This window comes from Balearica regulorum, chromosome 1, assembly GCF_011004875.1.
Source record: "Balearica regulorum gibbericeps isolate bBalReg1 chromosome 1, bBalReg1.pri, whole genome shotgun sequence".
In the NCBI taxonomy this organism is placed as follows: Eukaryota; Metazoa; Chordata; class Aves; order Gruiformes; family Gruidae; genus Balearica; species Balearica regulorum.
Window position 1 is genome coordinate 71,664,961 of NC_046184.1, and position 18,721 is coordinate 71,683,681.

Genomic DNA, 18,721 nt, shown 5'->3' on the forward strand with positions numbered 1-18,721 from the left:
ATAAATATATGGAGCTTCTTGATTGAACTGTATGTCAGTATAATCACGCAAATTAACGTTTTAAAGTGCTTATAATTACCCAAATTTAATTAATTTTGGTATCATCTATTGATTTTACTAGTAGCAAGCACTGCTCCCCGCTCTATCAGTAATGCATTATCTCACAATAACCTTTCAAGCACTTATTGAGACATTTCAGTTGGCAAAATTCCATAGGGGGTCAGGATTTCATCATCAATAATAGCTATTGCACATCGCAGAGGTATGATGTGGCTAAGAGAATATTTGCGTGCTTGTACCATGCTTTGAGATGTTTAGATGAAAAGCAAGAGACAGCTGTGTCTAGTAGTGGTTTTGTTCAAATTAGCCACCATTGCACTCCACCCAGTAAGGACAGCAGTAGCTCCTGTGGGGGTGCTCATTATTTCTAGAAACCAGGCCATTAATTTACCATTGTCTTTGGTTGTTTTTTCGGTGGGTTTTTTTCCCCCCTCCTTTTTTTAATGATGATAATATTATCTTCCTAACTCACCCAGGATTTGCAGTGCTTGGCTCATTAATGGTTTTTGAAGCCCTTTGAGGTCTTCAGGTGGAGGGAGCTGTAGGGCATGAGAAGTCAGAATTTATGTTTAATTAAGATAAATTCCACATAAAATGGATTGTGATTTTCAGTATTTCCTGTGTCCTCAGCCAGAGTGAGGTCACGAAAGAAATTAGCATGTTCTTTGCTTCCATAAAGACTGTATGATTGGGCTTTTTTTTTTCCCCCCACAAAAGCTTTTCCATGCTTTACAGATTCTCATTAGATCAGTCTTATATACTTTGTCCACTCAGTCCCAGCCAAACTTTATCATTAATAGGCCTGGGTGAAAATGAAAAACAATTAGTATGGAAAATATTATCCATTCGTATAATCTGATTATTGAGTGAAACAAATCAGGGGAAAAAGAATTTCTAATTTTCCTGACCTAATTAAACAGTCACTAATACCAAGAATTATTTATTTTTATTATCAGTGCTACTGAGCAGTATTTAGAGATGGTACCTTTTTTGGAGGTATTGTATTAACTTGATGTATTGTATATATGACATGGTTGTTCTCTCTCATCTTTTTTTTCCCCTGAAGTCATGTTCATATTTTACATCCAATGCTTTTCCATTAAAAATCTCCTTCATCAACGCAAATGCTCCAAGTGGAAACATCAATGTTATTTTTAAGGTATGTTCTTCCTCTAATCCTCAAATCCTTTTGTATGGCAAATGTTGTTTTGAAATTCACCTAATTTATGTTTTAAACTTTGAGCCTGAGAATGTGTGATTTGGCTCTGCTGTTCACTTTTCCCAATTATTTTTGACATTAGAACTTTTAATGGAATATGCTGAGGCAGTGCACTGAAGTATCAACTTTTTGATCGGTGGAGAATCAAACAAATTCCTGCAATTTTTTTTTTTTTTTCCTTAGTGGAGACAACCAGGCTAAAATGTGAAGTTTATATTCAAAACCTAATTTACCTCACTGAAGTCAGAGGGCAAGTCTCAGAGAAGAGATAGTTCAGAATGACTGAATCCAGTAGCCTTGTCCATATGTCTCTAATAAATCAAAATCCTGGAGTGTTAGAGACTGCATTTGCTCCACAGAACTAACTCTGCCTTGTCAGCCGGTGTGGGGGAATGGGCTGAGGAAGAGGGAGGTGGAGGGGACAGCAGAGGAGCTCTGTCTCGTTGGAGTTACTTGCAGGAACTGACTCTGAAGATAAACTCCAGTTTATTTTCCAGTTGTCACCTAGAAAAGCTTCAGAGTTCAGGACAGTCCATCCTGAAGCCCATCCTCAGGAGCTGAGTCCATCCACAAAAGACCATACATACAATCTAAAGTTACCTCTCTTTCAAAAGAGCAAAGGTCTTCCATAACAGTGGGTACTGTTTTTAGAGAAGAATACTGAAGATCATAAAATGGCTGATGGATACAAAATGGTCAGTGTGGCAAAGATGTTATTCCTAGGTCTTTTGCAGTATCATGTGCCAAACCAGAAGGCTAAAAATTGGTAAAAATAAATTAAAAAAAAAAAGAAAAAAATATTTCTACATCATCTTGAATTACATTGACCTTTAGAGCAGCTGTGATTCTCAGGAATAGAAGTATGTTTTCCAGACATGTTAGGGGAAGACTAGCAATGTTAAGTTTTTCTGAACATTTAGAAAGCTGGTTCTTACACTATTTCATCTGAGAATAGGTGTTAAATAGACAGGTTCCTACTTACTTGAGCAAATGCCTGCTCATGGGGCATTTAAACATTTGTACTTGTTTTACCTAGACAGTATTTTCTTTGCCCAGGAACATTCAACAAACAAGCGTCCAGCATCATAGAAATATTATAGCTGACATCACCTTCTGCTGTCAGCAAACCATTATGTTAAAGTATCTTTTACTTGTACTATAGTTCTGTTATTTGTTCCTGACGGGTAATGCATACACAAAGTGATAAGCACTGGTATTGTACTGAATTATCTACTGACTCTACGTGTGAGCGAAGGAGGGAAGGTAAGTGGAGAGAATAAAATTTTTCTCAGGTTTAGGTACTAAGAAGAATTAATTGGAGTTAAGATTACCTTTAAATGAAAGAAAAATAGATTTTGATTTATTTTTTTTAAAGAATAGTTTATGTCCCCTCAAGTACTCATTTCATAGCATTAAATATCTGTAGATTGGAACACTTATATAAAAAGAATGTAATCAAATAACAAAGCACTTAAAAATGCCAGTAAAAGTCACGTGTATTTTATATGGGATGGGGAGGAGGAAACAAAAAAAAAGCAGGGCTTTTGTTTTCACAGGTCATTTACTCAGCCATGGTTGAAGATAATCTCTTCCTTACCTCTTGTGGCTACAATTAAAGCCCCGTTTCACTAACATTGTTGTTTGACCGACTCCATGGGGAGAGCAGTCAACACTGCATCACTGTTTGAAACTGAATATGAATCATGTCATGGATAAAATATAAATTCATGATAAAATTCCCCTTCAGCCTGCTACAAATACCAAGTCATGAAGCTTAACATTAGACAAACGCTGTCATTTGTGAAAAGGGATCTAGCATTAAGTAGACTTTAAAATGTAACTAAATTAGGATCCTACCTCCGGATTAAATTTTCAAACTCTAATAATTACAAAGGAATAATAAGCAGAAAGGTTGCAGTTAATCAGGAAGCATTTGTTACCATCTCTGTGGCTGCCAAAACTGTTTCTGCCTAGGTGTGCCATTTACTCTGTCCTCTTAGTTATTTTTATCTGGTACCGAAGGAGTAACTTGGATTTCTTATGCAATTTTCACAGATAGGCGATGATCTACGTCAAGATATGCTGGTTCTGCAAATTATTCGAGTGATGGACAGCATTTGGCTCCAAGAGGGACTGGATATGCAAATGATCATTTATAGGTGTTTATCTACAGGAAAAAGCCAAGGTCAGTTTTAGATTATAAATTACCTGTATTACATTATTCATATCTCATATAAACAACAGTAGACAAAAATCCTCTCTTCAACTTTTATTTTCATGGGTGTCTTATTTATTTCCCCATTAAAGAAAAAAAAAATGCTCAGAATTTCAGTTACTCAGGCCCTAAATTGCATACTTGCCTACTCGTGAATGTTCATTTTATTTATTCATTCTGCCTCTCCAGAAGAAGTACAACCAAAGTCATTGAATTTTGTAGCAACCTAGGCTAGAATTTTCCAAAAGCTACACCACCATCAGCTTGCACCGGATTCTTAAAAGTAACTTCATACATCAAAAAGAGGGCTTTTGCGGCTACTTAAGTTTTAATCCAGCGTGATCCTGCATAGATGCTTAAATTTACCTAGATGCGTGTGGCTACGGAAAGTATCTGTAGACAAGTTATGACAGCTTTACTGTGTTGATTTTGAAATATTGCTCTTGCAATTTATGCTACTTAGGGCAGGCCTGACTCATCTGAAAGCTTTATTTCTCTCTTTTAGAGTTGTTATAGCAGAGCAATAGCAAGGATACCAATTGCCCGGTAAAGAAATTTACTGACAGCAATAAGCTTACTATTTTTTACTGACTCTTCAAATCTTTTACTGAAAATAATCCTTGCGCAAATAGAAGACTGATGTATCCAGATTACCTGCTGGTACAAAAACTACAAAAAAACCTCAAACGACCCCAACCAAAAAATTCATTGCTTTCTGAGCCACAAAGAGAAAATGAGAGAGGATGAATGATCTGAAGGATCTAGGAGAAAGTATAGATGAGTTCACGCACATGGAGGGTCGTTAAGGTGACCTGAAAAAGACTCGTCCCTTGTTTTCCTCCCTTCTTTGTAGAGATGTGAGTCAAAGCTTGAAGGCTTCTGCTTCAAAAGCAAATAATACAAGAATATTATTTCTGAACATGGTATTTTAGTCTCTCATTATATGAACACTTTAGTCTCTCATATATACTAACACTCAGTATCATTTTTGACAAGAAAGATACAGGGATTGTCCGAAAATAATATTCTCTGCCTGACAGTCTCTTCCTTTCAGCACCGTAGCAGCGGAAAATCTCTCAGTGTCTGTCAGATTTTCCACAGAAAGTCTTTCCTTATGAGCTACAGAAATGTTAATATCATTGATTTACAGTTAATGATTAAGGATAAAAGGACCAAGTGACATGCCTGTGGCCGTACAGGACATGTACTAATGTAGTCTTCTGCACCCAGGCCTTCCAAGTCCTAGGCTAACAACTTGCTCCATGGGCCACCTTTTCTACACAAGGGACATAGGAGATGATCATTTCATAGTCATGGGAACATGGAAATCACTTTTCATAGAAACGTGAAAAGCAGATAAAGCACTGGTAGGATACCACTTTCCAGGCATGGTATAGTAGAGGAGCCTGTCACCAACTGAAATTGTTAGAGAAAGCCCTTCCTGTAATGCAGAGTTGTGGGATGATGTGCCAGGGGACTACACACAGGGAGAGAAAGCTGGCAACCTACGTCTCAGTTCCAAAAAAGGAATTAAGTGCGTGCAGTAGAGGCAGAGGATTCAAGTGAAGCATTGCAAAATGCTTGGCTTCTCTCTGCACTTCAAAGTCCCAGTTTATGTCATCTCAGATCAGACTAATTTCTGCACTATCTAGTATCCTTTCTCCCAGCTGTGATCAGCATCACATACTGCAGAAAAATTTGTGTAGCATTCTTGACAATAAACACCTATGAAATAACTTTATATTTAATAATAAATATCTGATCCTATTTTTTATAGATTCCTGTTGTTTGTGCACATATTCTACCCACTTTAAATCTTGTTAAATTGTTGGCTTTGTTGGTACCTTGAGGCAGTTATTTCCACAATATTGTTATTGCTGGTTTTATTTCTCATTTGCAGAACTGCCACTTTTTACTAAGCATTCTTAGTTTTTTGTGTCTAAAGAGAAAGAGGGAAAAAAATCTTGATCTATGTTTTTCTATTGCATTCATTATTTTATAAGCTTTCAAGCATGTATTTTCTCTGCATGGAATGACCCAACAACAGGCCATGTGCATTGGTGGTCTTCATATCTTTTTAAAGTTGAAGGTTTTTCATGTGAACTCTTTTCTATCTGATTAGGATTGGTACAGATGGTGCCAGATGCTACCACACTAGCGAAGATCCACAGGGAGTCTGGTCTGATAGGACCATTGAAAGAAAACACAATTAAAAAATGGTTCCGTCATCACCATCCTCTGGAATCAAGTTACCAAGAGGTAACATCATAATGAAGCTTATTATACATTTCATGTTTTACCATGGGGAAAAAAGAAACCAAATGGCAATAAGTAGCAAAAACAAATGACTCAGACACAAGACAAACAAGTCACATGCATAGAAGCCAGGGAATTGACTTAAATGCCATTCTCTTTCTAAGGAGATACTGCTCTGGATCAGGTGCATTGTAATACATTTTCTATAAAAATGTGTCACAGAGATGTTTTGAAATTTAGTAGTAAATTGAAGAGAAGCTGCAGTAGAAATTAAGTATTGAACTCAAAAACATTTATTTTTAGGTCAACTCTCTAAATACTTTATTTTATGTAAACCATGCAAAGTCTCAGTGTATTTCCTGTATTTGGAAATGGCCATGTCAATACCCACAGTTTTAGAAAGCTGTTTTATCAAAACTACCTAGTCATATGATACATAAGATCATGCTTTTTATACTACATTGTGGGATCCCATGTAGTGCATCTGATTTTATGAAACTAGACATTATGCACGAGCTAAAAATTTGCAAATTTTATTTATAGAAGCAAAAGTTTCCCCAGGAACTCTTCTTATTCATTCTTTGTTGTCTGAACACATTCTGAGGCCCATGAAAAACCTTTTAATGTTTGTGTTGCTGAAACAGTTTTTAGAACTCTACTCCATGCCCACAGTAGATTAGTAGCCAAAATTATAAATTTAAAGGGGACCTTTGAGTGTTTACCATTCTGAAAATGAAATTAATGAAGTGCTCTTGTAACAGTTTATTAGTAGATGTGTAGCATATATGTGTTTGATAAACTTTAGTAATCTTGTAACTATACCATAGACGGTTGTTCATCCACATTTTCAATAAAAGCACTTGAAATTCCTAGTGTAACATCTTGATTCAATTAAACAGGAACAATCCGTATAGAATTTTTTTACAAGTTTGTATGTTTACGTTTACAGTGTTACGGTAGAAGTGCAGCCAACATTTCAACTGAAAAGTGAGATACTATTAGTTATTGATTGAAAACCTGATTTCTTGCTGCTGCTGTTTGTAAAAAGTGCCATGGAATATTCTAAAACCAATTTCTACCCATTTTCTTTCCATTTTTTAAACGCAGAAAATACAGCCAGATCTGATTGCATAGGATGTGCAGAAAATTACTGCTCTACATTCACCTTGCACTCACTGGTGAATGAACCTTTCTCTTTACTCCTTAATAATGTTTTACTCATACAATACTGTTTCTAAGATGCTCAAAAAAACTCATGCAGAATAAGCTTTAATAACCTCATTTTACAGTTGGGTGAACAAAATCACAGAAAGCTTACATGTTTTATCCAAGGTCATCGAAGTGGAGAAGTAGTACAGTTAGACATAAAATTGAGCCAACTCGAGCTGTGGCCTGTCTTCCACAGTGCTGTCATCCGTATCAGCCATTGCAGGTGGCACCCCGCATCTACAGGCAAATCCTCAATGCCCAAATCACAATTTATCTTGACTAATGTAGGTTTTGTCCAAAACCATAAAGATCACAGATTAGGATTGTTTAGGTTTCTATATAAATGAATCACATTGTGATTGAGATTCATGGGAGATTAAGACTTTCTGAGTAAGAACTGCCTTTTCAGTACTTAAACTGTAGTAGGTAAGATTTAAAAAACCCAAAAGCTGTTCCTCATGCTTTGGGGTAGAAAAGTAATCAACATTTGAATCGGGAATAACTGTCCCCTGAGAGAGGACACGGAATATGTGTGTTGTGATAGAGATCGGATAGATTCTTGTACTCGGAGAAGGCACAGTTAAATACTTCCCACTGACGTTAGCAGACAACTTGGAATCCACCTATGAGTGTCTGGTGAGCAGATTATTAGCTTGTACATTTTCCTACATCTGCCATGGGCACATTTTTGGCAAAGAGCAATGCCACAACATAATACTGTAAAGAAATTCATGAGATAGTTCTGAATGAACCAGTCTACTTACACAAAACAGACTAACCATGAAAGTACACATCTCCACCATGTAAAAGAGCATCAGAGGAGTAGGTTATATTAAACATGACTGCTAGACTGGTTTTTGGTTTAATCACCCTCTTGGGTCTCTCTGCATGACACTAGGTTTGATCCCATAGTCTATTCAGATTTGCAGATGCTATGAGCAGAAAAGGATTTAGCCTTTCTTTGTTTCAGTTCATTTCTGTAAAATAGGGTTAAATTCTTTGGGCTGGAATATTGTGAGAGTTGATTAATTAGGATTTGAGAAAAAAGAGCTATGTAGATATGAAACAGTGGGTGTAAAATAGCGTGCTTTCTATACAAAGCAAATGGTTAAATTTGTGTATTTTCAAACAATTGTTTTTACAATATAAATGCAGGCTATTGAACAGAAAATGTCAGCTTTCTGCCAAGAAGCTTGCTTTCTTAGGTACGTTTCATCTTAGAAGTTTTCCATAGAATTCTAAGTATCTGTAAAACACAAGGTGAAAACCTCATGCATAAAATTGTTCTTGCATTCTGACTTTGAAATTTGTGTATTACTTGTTTGAGTAGCACTCCTACGAACACTTGTCCATTAAAATTTTAGCAACATGTGTATCATTTGTAGAACTATAATTTTTGGTTTTCTTGTTAGCATCACAAACAAATACATCTCTCTACATATACATCTCTGTAAATATGCAATTTCCAATAAGTGCTTTTGTTTTACTAACTAGGCAATAAGAAATTTCTTTTACTCCTGCGCTGGCTGGTGTGTTGTTACCTTCATTCTGGGAGTCTGTGATCGACACAGTGACAACATAATGCTGACAAATACTGGACACATGTTCCATATAGATTTTGGAAGATTTTTAGGTCACGCACAGACATTTGGAAGCATAAGAAGGTTAGTATCTATAGTAATGCCCATAGTAAACTTTAAAGCAATGTTCTGAAACTTCACAGCCTTATCAATACCCATGGAAAATATACAAAGGAGATCATGCTTTGTTGTTGTTTCTGAATTTTCAAGAACAACATCTTTTTGTTGTTCACAAAACCTCTAAAAATATAGGAACGACTGGAAAAGGAATTAAATTGAGATGTTGGACATCCCCTTTCAGTCTAAAAAAAAAAAAAAGTGTAAATTCTTGTTTTGTCAGAGATTTGAATGATGCAGTTCAGTAGTGACCAGAATAGGAGACTGGCCTATGCCAAAAGAATTCTGATGTCCATTGTTTTTTTTTTTCCTAACAGAAGAGTGTTCTTATAATTGATCCAAAACTATAGATGTATCTAACTGACCACTTTCTTCCCATACACAGAGAAGAAACCAGCTTTTCCAAATAGACATTATGCCTCTGTGGGTAAAATTGCATACTTTGTCATTATCTTTTGAAGGTTTACATCTAACCACACTGAGCTCCTTGTTTTACCTTATCAAGACTGTGATTTTTCTGTGTTTGTATCTATCTGTGATGAAATTATCCCATGATAAAGATAAATAAAATAGTGTGATCATGCATTCTAGTTCTTAGTGAGAACATACTATGGAGGAATGAATTGGGATGGAATAAAAATAGGTAGGATAATGCCACTATGTGCAAAACACAAAGAAGCTGTTATAGCAGAGTAGAGAATAAATAAATGATCCCTAATACTGACAAGATGAGCGGGGTGGGGGGATATGTCTTTCCTCCATGTTTCCTAATAATTTCAAGAACTAGTCCTAGAATTAAGTTTGAGCCAATTGTTCTTTTTTTCTTTTTTCTTTTTTCCTTTTTTTTTTTTAAGCTGGCCTTTGACTATTCTACACTATCTCAGTGTGTTAGACAGAAATGACAGCGTGGGAGTATTGATTGGAAGCTGATGGGGCTAATAAGTACTTCTAAGCCAGGCAGTCAAAAGATTTAGTTGCAGTGCTCAGAATTATCATCAATCATTCAAGATATGCTCCCTTAATCCTACTTATTTGCTGTGGAAAGAATAAAGCAGAACAGAATAATAAAAAAAGATACTCATGCACACTCTGTCAAGTGCTGCATCCCTCACTCCAGCAAACCTCCTTTTGGAGCCTAACAGGCATTTCCTTGAGCAGTAATATTACATGAGCAAAGAATTACCTAGTTTGAGTGAGTGACAGGATGAAGCAAATGTAGGGGAGGGGATACAACAACCAAATTTGAACTGACATCATGTAATAGCAATAATAAAAATAGATATTAATTTTACCGTTTTACTGTTTTACAACTCACTCATACTACACTTACTTATTAAGTCTATGGAAATGACGTAAAATATAGTCACTTCCACAAACAGCAACCATTTTTTCCTGTTTCTTCATGCAGTGTATTACTTTTGACCTATAAAATAAAATAATACATTTCAGGACTTCCATTCGTGGAGTGCCCTCATGGTTCCTTCGTAAAACTAGACTCACATTTAACAGTGGGTTGTGAACACCATGGGACAATCAATGGTTGTCTTCCTCGTACCTACAGGCAACTGAGCAGATACAATATTAATGACTATAGTTCTCATGAGTTGTACACACCTTCATGAAGTGTAATGTATTATTTGTAACACAGGGATATCACATTTCTACATCCTTAAATTTCAGGCGCTCTCAAAATTTGAAACCCTCAGTGCTATTTGTATCTACTCATTCCCACAAGGCAAGTCCTGAAATAGGTTTAGCCTCTGGTTCCTTTAACAGCTCTTTATATTAGATTTTTATTTGAGTTCTTACTAGATTTTTATTTAAGTTTTTTGCACTCCCAACAATATCATATACCAAAATAATATTGATAAAACAGCAGCACAATGCTTTCAAATCTTTAGAATTATTAGTGATGACCCTTGGGGTTTTGTACAGTAGATGCTATACACATATTGTGAAGTTCTATAGTGGCTTTAAAGAATGAGAAGTATTATATACAAATCCCTGTACATGCAACTGGTCTTTACACACATCACACAAACAAACTTTTTTTTTTTTTTAAAATTGTAAAATGAAATCTGTGTGAATGCATGAAGGCTTATAGGAAAGGAGTCCTGACTGAACTGTTTGAAATAGTCATTCCTTTCAGAATTTAGGAAGATAACTTGCTTGCCACCACTGTCCATTTTCTGTTCTCAGGGAGTGCTTTTTGCCATTAACAAACTCTTATTCCTCACAAAGCTTCACGGGCATAGATCCTCTCCAGGGTTCTGTATATGGAGCATTCCTTCTGATGTAAATAAAGGGAAAGGCATACATGTCAGCTTTAAGAATCACGTGCTGTCATGCATGGGCTGCAGTTCTTTCAATCAAATCCAATATGAGTCTTCAGAGAACCCTTTGAAGCTGATATGATTTCATGCAGTCACACTCACTTTTGCATTCATGATTGTATAACACCCCAACAACGGATTAGTTAACTTTTCTACTTCCTGTCCTCATCTTTAAATGATGTCCAATAAATCTGCTCAGTTTGAGTCCAAGGCACAAATCAGTAGGTCAGCTCTTATTGATTTCAGAGGGAAGAGGAATCAGGAACTTTCTGTCTTTTCCAGTTCCATGTACCTTCACAGTGCAGCAAATATGTTAAATAGTGCTAATAACCTGTCTTTACTTGGGTCTAGGAACTAATGTTTCAAAAGTGTTGGAGACAGACATATGAAGTATCTGACCAATAGCATAATAACAGAGCTTGGCAGAAGAATTATTCCCAAAATCCCACTTTTCTACCAAACCAGGAGATTTCGTTATCTTTATTTATTAATTTATTTATTTTTAAAATCATAGCAGATGACACATTTTGATAGTGGTGATAAAATACTCCTTCTTTCATTCTCTAATCCAGCCACCACATATGAGCCTACAGTCCCCTAAAGCAGTAAATTCTGCAGGTCATATTCTTTATCTACTGAGTATTCTGTGGCAATCATATTAGACCTACTCTGACTGAAATAGGTGTAATATTATCCAGGTAATCATGCAGAATAGGTCATCAAATGGTACAGAAAAAGGTGTCTGGCTCATGGTTGTACCTGCCATGCTTTCTTTGCTTTTGTTTTCTTCTTTTCAGTTCTGACCAGTTCCTTTTGAACTTTTATTCTTTGGTGAATTAAGCAGTAAGAAATTTATTTAAATCCTGTGCTAACTGAACTAATCCTAACTTCAGCAGTCTCATCCTCTCCACTAGCAGTCACTTCCAGCACCGTTGTTTATATTTTTTCAGTCAATGATGTGTAGTCTGAAATCTGATGGCAAAATATGGAGTAGTCCAGCTCGTGGCACTCTGTCTATTCACCTTTTGAAAATCTAGGTGTCCATTCTTTTTTTTTTCTGGGTTTTGTTTTTTTTTTTTTTTTTAATATCCAGTCATCCTGATTATTTACAACATTCACTGGCCTTTCTCTTCCCTGAGCTGAATCACAGAGACCCTCTTGTCTCTTTGCCAAACTAATCCTGTGTCTTGGCGTGATATTCCCAGAAGTTAAATCTGCTAGGCTGGTTTTGTTCTACAACGTTAATTACAAGAGGCAGCCTAACTATTCCATTGGGAAATTCCATTTTTTTTAAGGAAGTTTCAAAAATATGGGAAAATTATCTTTCCCACACTTACTTTCTTTGTCAGTGTTTTCCTATTCTGAAAAGCACTTAAGAAAGTCTGAGCATGTAGAAAAGTAGAAGTGTTTCTTTTTATTTTAAAAGTAACACATTTCATTTTTAGTGTTAATAACCTAAAATGAGTGTTACTGTCTCACTGGAAGTGTTTATTTGGAAGAAAAAACATTCTTTTCAGGTATTTCTTTCTAAAACAGAAAAGTTGGCATGCTGTCAGGGAAAAATAAGTTGTATCTACATTCTTTGACTACATTGCATCTATATGTGTTCCATCTTTTTCCTAAAAATAGGAACAAGTGGGGAAGAAGGAAGATAGGAATTAGAGAATTTCATATTTTACTTTTTTCTTTTTGCCTATTTTAACTTTTATTTAGAGTACTCATCAAAGGAAGAGTCTAAAACTTGAAAGTAAAAACTTAAAGTATAATTACTTTCCATTTCCTAAATTTGTGCGTGAAGACTTGGACTAACCTCTATTACCTGCTGAAAAGTTTCATTAGGAATTTTTAGTATGCCTACTTATTAATTCATTTTCTGCAGTTTAAATTTATTTTTCTGTCATGATCGATCTGGAGTTATTAGTTTATGTGAACTGGTAACTCCTTTGCCACCACTTTCGGCACTTCCTGTATTCCACCCTCAAAAAATATCTGACTGAAATCCTGGAAAGATTTAATTTCATGACTTAAAGCACCTTGGTAGCCCCAATGATCTTAATAAGATTATACAGATGTTTGAAGATAGTCATACACACATTAGTCTATGCATAAAGGCTGAAAGATGAAATATGCATAAAGACCTAAAGGTGAAACAATGTCACCTCCAAGGTGACTAAGGGGACTTGAAGTTATGAGGCAAGTCCATCACTTCTGAAAGTCAGATGTCTCTAATTGCCCCGAATTAAACACTAAAAGCTCAAGTCAAGTGTGAGAACATATGAGCAGCACAAGTTGCGGTCGTGAGTTTCAGGTGCACTTCTGTTTTCTTTGTCTGCCTTGAAGAGTAGGTGTTTATTGTTGCCGGTTTGATGCTTTCCCTAATTATCGAGCCTGGATAGTAGTTTGCCCTTTACCATTCGTTATTTATTTTCAGAAATAGCCTCTTGGGGAGGGCATTCAACTAAGGCTTTTTGAAATCAGAGTAAATTATGTTCACTGTCCACTTTATATCCCTAATTTTTTTTGGTTATCCTTTCCAAAGTACCCTGACGGTTAAGGAAGGCACTATTTTTCCCATACAGTGGCTGTATGGATTTGACTCTATCCAGTTTTGTTCATCCAAGTGCATTGTTCTGCTGCTGGATTGAGTTCCCTGGAACCCAGTTATCATCTGCCCCGACTCTCAGTATTCTTCTTGGCTTTTCATTCAGTTCAAGCATGACATAAACTTCTTTCCTATCTTCAGGAACAGCCGCTTGCTTGAAGGAGTTACCATGTATTCTTGTTAACTATTATCTGGGCTAGAGAAATTGTTTGATGCCTTCAAAGCTACCAATGGAATTCCCTCTGCTTTGGGAGATTTACTGCACATGACTTATTTAAGTGATTCCCTATCAACTTCCTGCTTCAGAGATTTCCTCCTGCCCTCTCTCCTTCCCTCCTTCTATTTCTATTAGTCACCCTGTGATTTTTTTGTAGACTGTGACTCTAGAGACAGGAAGTTTAACAATAAAACAGAAATAAAAGGGGAAAAAGACATAGTGTTCACTGTCCATTTTGATTATATGATTGTGTTATCCTTTTCAAAGTATAACTCTTTGCAGACATATATTTTCTCTTTCCTGCTCCCATCAGAAACATTTTATTGTATCATCTCTTTTTCCAAAAGCCTTCTATACATCCCACTTTATGTTCTGGGGGAGCTGTTCTCACATGCAATCAAGTGTACATTTATATGCAGGGAGACCTGTTCTCACACACAGTCAAGTACACATCAAGCACTTTTAAATTAATCTCCGTTGTTTGGTCTTGGTATCTTTTTTCTCTTGTTCTGCACGCTACGCCTTTGTCCTTCATCCTTAACTGGAAAGCATACTGATATATTTAATTCATGTAAGACTTCATCCCCTGCCCTAAGGAATTGCTTTGTAATTCAATTTCTTCATCACTGGTTTACTTCTCTATTTTACCCAGTAATATACAAAACTCCTGCAACAATCTACTACTGTATTTTCCAAGTAGCCGTGTTGGGTTTGCGTGGCAAGGTTTTGGTAGCGGGGGGGCTACAGGGGTGGCTTCTGTGAGACGCTGCTAGAAGCTTCCCCTGTGTCTGACAGAGCCAATGCCAGCCGGCTCCAAGACGGACCCGCCGCTGGCCAAGGCCAAGCCAATCAGCGCCTCTGTGATAACATATTTAAGAAGGAAAAAAAAAAAAAAAAAAGCAAGTTAGAGAGAGCTTTTGCAACCGGAGAGAGGAGTGAGAAGATGTAAGAACATCTGCAGACACCCAGGTCAGTGCAGAAGGAGGGGGAGGAGGTGCTCCAGGCGCCAGAGCAGAGATCCCCCTGCAGCCCGTGGTGAAGATCATGGTGAGGCAGGCTGTCCCCCTGCAGCCCATGGAGGAAGGATGAGGGGGTGTAGAGATTCCACCTGCAGCCTGTGGAGGACCCCACACCGGAGCAGGTGGATGCACCTGAAGGAGTCTGTGACCCTGTGGGAAGCCCGCGCTGGAGCAAGTTCCTGGCAGGACCTGTGGACCCATGGAGAGAGGAGCCCACGCCAGAGCAGGTTTGCTGGCAGGACTTGTGACCCCGTGGGGGACCCCATGCTGGAGCAGTTTGCTCCTGAAGGTCTGCACCCCATGGAAGAGACCCATGCTGGAGCAGTTTGTGAAGGAGTGCACCCCATGGGAGAGACTCACGTTGGGGAAGTTCATGAAGGACTGTCTCCCATGAGAGGGACTCCATGTTGGAGCAGGGGAACGATGAGAGGAGTCCTCCCCCTGAGGATGAAGAAGCGGCAGAAACACCGCGTGATGAACTGACCATAACCCCCACTCCCCGTCCCCCTGTGCCGCTGGGGGGGGCGGAGGTTGAAGCCAGGAGTGAAGTTGAGGCCAGGAAGATGGGAGAGGTGGGGGGAGGTGTTTTAAGATTTGATTTTATCTCTCATTCCTCTACTCTGTTTTGCCTAGTAATAAATTAGATGAATTTCCTCTCTAAGTTCAGTCTGTTTTGCTCGTGACGATAATTAGTGAATGATCCCTCCCTGTCCTTATCTCAACCCGTAAGCTTTTCATTGTCCTTTTTCTCCCCTGTCTAATGAAGGAGGGGAGTGATAGAGCGGCTCTGGTGGGCACCGGGCCCCCAACCAGGGTCAACCTACCACCCCATCTCATACTAAGACCTGTTAGCTGAATATTCGTTAGGTATGGGATATAAGGTCACTTGTTATATTTATTTTAAGGCAACTTTTAGGTCTGAATTTTAAAATCTTTTTTTCAGTACTGAGGGTCAGTCAGAACAAAAAAAGCAGTTGTCCAGCAACCTCTAATAATAAGAGGAATTGCTTCAATCTCCTTGTGAATTAACTCTCAACTGTTTTATCAATAGGGTTAGTAATAAACTCCTAACAAGCTTGGAAAATTTGGTAGTCTTAGAAAATGGTGTAAGACATCAGGAATGCTGTACTGAGCACTTTCAAATATAGATATTGAACGTGAAGTATATACAGGATTTAAATCCACCTTAACATTGTTATGCAATCTGGTTGCTGGTACAGGCTGCTTTATATGTGTCTATGTGATCAGAGGATCCTAACTCAGCTCAGAAGGTGCCTGAGCTGGACACAGCAGTGCTTTTTAACCAGTCAATATAAGATGCACATGGTTGCAACAGGACAATGTTCGAAACTATTGAAGACATGCATGTTCTTAAAGCAGAGTACATCATCTTTCAGGGGGGATCTTTTTTGGATTCTTCCAAAATATACAATCAGCTGACTGTACAAAATGGTTGAAATTCTGTGATATAAGTGAATAAATTCTGTGGTCAGACTGCAGAATAACTAGTAATCACAGCAGAGACCAGGGCAATGCAACCAGAGTGAAAACCATCAAGAGATGCCTGGAACTAGTTTCTGCTTTCCCATCACGAGGCTATTGCAAATTTTCTTGTTACAAGGTAAGCTTCCAGATTGCAGTGGCAATACAGGCTGCAAATGCTAGGTCTACACTAAGAACTGTAACCATGTCTAACCTCAGCTGTCAACATTTGGGTTAGCTATACTGTCATTTAGCATAATAATCCTATTGGACCAGGTGTAATCAAATCTCCATGATTTACAAACTCACTAACTTCAATTGTCCCACCATGACAGGGATTTTTAGTTAAGTCACATTCCCTTGCACTTTGCACAGGCAAAGGGGCACAAATAAACAGTTACTATGGCTCAGTTTACATGGGGATGTTAGCAGAATGATGAATCAGAGCCCTTTGCTTAGGTGAGGATTATAGCTTGTTTTCTACCATATCCGTTAAGCATGATTAAATCTCGATGTAACCAATTCAATTACTGACAGAAACAGATAAATCTTTCAGAATAAGCCAGTCCAATGTGTGAAATATTTCTTTTACTACTGATCAAAATAGCGGGTATGTCCAACAGAGTAATTTTACTGGAAAGCTAACATTAAGGCATTGATAGTGAAAAATAATGATAATAGTAACGTTGATATACACATAAGAAGAACTAACTTCATGAATAAATAAGACCATAATGGTTTAAGAACTGTCCTCAGTTACCTAAGGAATTCAGGAGATTCTTTCTAGTTTGATGTTTCTGCCTATAAAGGTAGATGTTAATATAAAAATAATGTGGATAAAACTGTAATCAGAAATGAGATTTTAAATTTGTAGTTAGAAAACTTTTTATGCAAACTTAGATATCTCAAACAGTAGCAGAAATGGCAGAAAATAGAGTTAAAACCATCTTATCTGGTATAGACTTGACTTCTGGTTGTTTGGTTGAAGATTATAGGTCAAAAGTATTAGATACATGTTTCAAATGTCTAGGCCCTGTAGTTTACCTGAGCCAAGGATGCTCAGGGCATTCAGGAATCTTTCTGTGTAAGTATTGAGGGGATAAGGTCAACACTAAATTCAGACCAGTTTACCCAGGGCTATGTCCAGTTAAATCCTGAAAACCTTCCAGGACAACCTTTCCAGGCAAACTGTTTCAATATTTAATTATCCTCATAGTGAAGAGTTTTTTCCTTATGGCCAGTCAGAACCTCAGCTGTTTCACTTTTCTCTCTTACTCTTTCCTGGATCCATCTGTTTCATAACCTCTGATAGATACTAGAAGATTGCTGTTTGGTCTCCTGAAAATCTTCCTCAGCCTCTCCTCATAGGCAAGTTCTCTAGCCCCCAGACATCTTGGTGGTGGCCCTCTGATGAACTTACTCCAGTTTAGTGACATCTTTCTTGCTTTGGCAGGGTACGGACTGCCAAGTGCTAAGTAAAGGGCATCTACTGGCTGTTCTCCCATGAATTCAGGCCAGGATGTTGTCAGCCTTCATCACTTCCAGGGCTCATAGTTGGCCCACCACTGGCTCATGCTCAGCTCACTGCCCACCACCTGGGGGTCCTTGGCAGTGAAGACTGAGGCAAAGAAGGCAATGAGTACCTCAGCCTTGTCTGTGCTGCCATGTCACCAGTCGCCAGCAGGTCCACATTTTCTTTGTTCGTCCTTTTACTAATGATGTATCAGTAGAACTTTTTCTTGTACTTCGTGTCCACCACCAGCTTTAATTGTAGTTGAGCTTTTGCTTTCCCAACACCGTTTTTTCATGCCCAGGCAGAGTTTGTATATCCTTCCTTTGTAGCCAGTCCTTCCACTTCCTATATATGTCCTTTTTACCTTGAAGCTTAGTCACGAATTCCCTGTTTGGGCAAGCAATTCTCCATCTGTCTGTTACTGGAAATAAAAGTTGTTATTAAAAGTACAATTGACAGTAAATCCCTCAGGATAAATAAATTCTGCATTTTTTTTTTATTTTTGAAAGCTGTTTCAAATTTGCCAATTCACTTGTCTCTTCTATTCCTTTTTATAGCATTGTAATTACTATTTGGCAATTGAAAATTAGACTGTCATTTTATTTAGATGCGGATGGATATATGTCAGGTCTGGGTGAATTGAGGAATAAAGTCTCAGCAAGATGCTGTTTACACTCTTCAGGAGCAGACATGTATCTGTGGAACTGTTAGCAAGATTTCTTCACTAAAAGAAATAGAAAACAGAAAAGTTTTCTAAACAAATCTGAATATAGATTTGCAATACAAGCCAGTGAAAATGCAAGTGGTAGCAGATGTCATTGAAAAACTGCTGTAAAGTCCAGCAAGTGAAGTATTTATATTTTATACAAAGCTCAGAACTACCGCTCTGTTATGAAGTC

General features: G+C 37.6%; 1 protein-coding gene across 1 annotated transcript in view; it reads left to right on the top strand.

Annotated features, from left to right (window-relative positions):
- Positions 1-18,721, top strand: part of PIK3C2G (phosphatidylinositol-4-phosphate 3-kinase catalytic subunit type 2 gamma) — a 209,635-nt gene that overhangs the window by 124,767 nt on the left and 66,147 nt on the right. The window contains exons 20-23 of the mRNA XM_075757739.1: positions 1,127-1,219; positions 3,335-3,464; positions 5,617-5,753; positions 8,454-8,623. Coding sequence (XP_075613854.1) covers positions 1,127-1,219; positions 3,335-3,464; positions 5,617-5,753; positions 8,454-8,623 — 530 coding nt within the window. The remainder of the gene's footprint in view (positions 1-1,126; positions 1,220-3,334; positions 3,465-5,616; positions 5,754-8,453; positions 8,624-18,721) is intronic.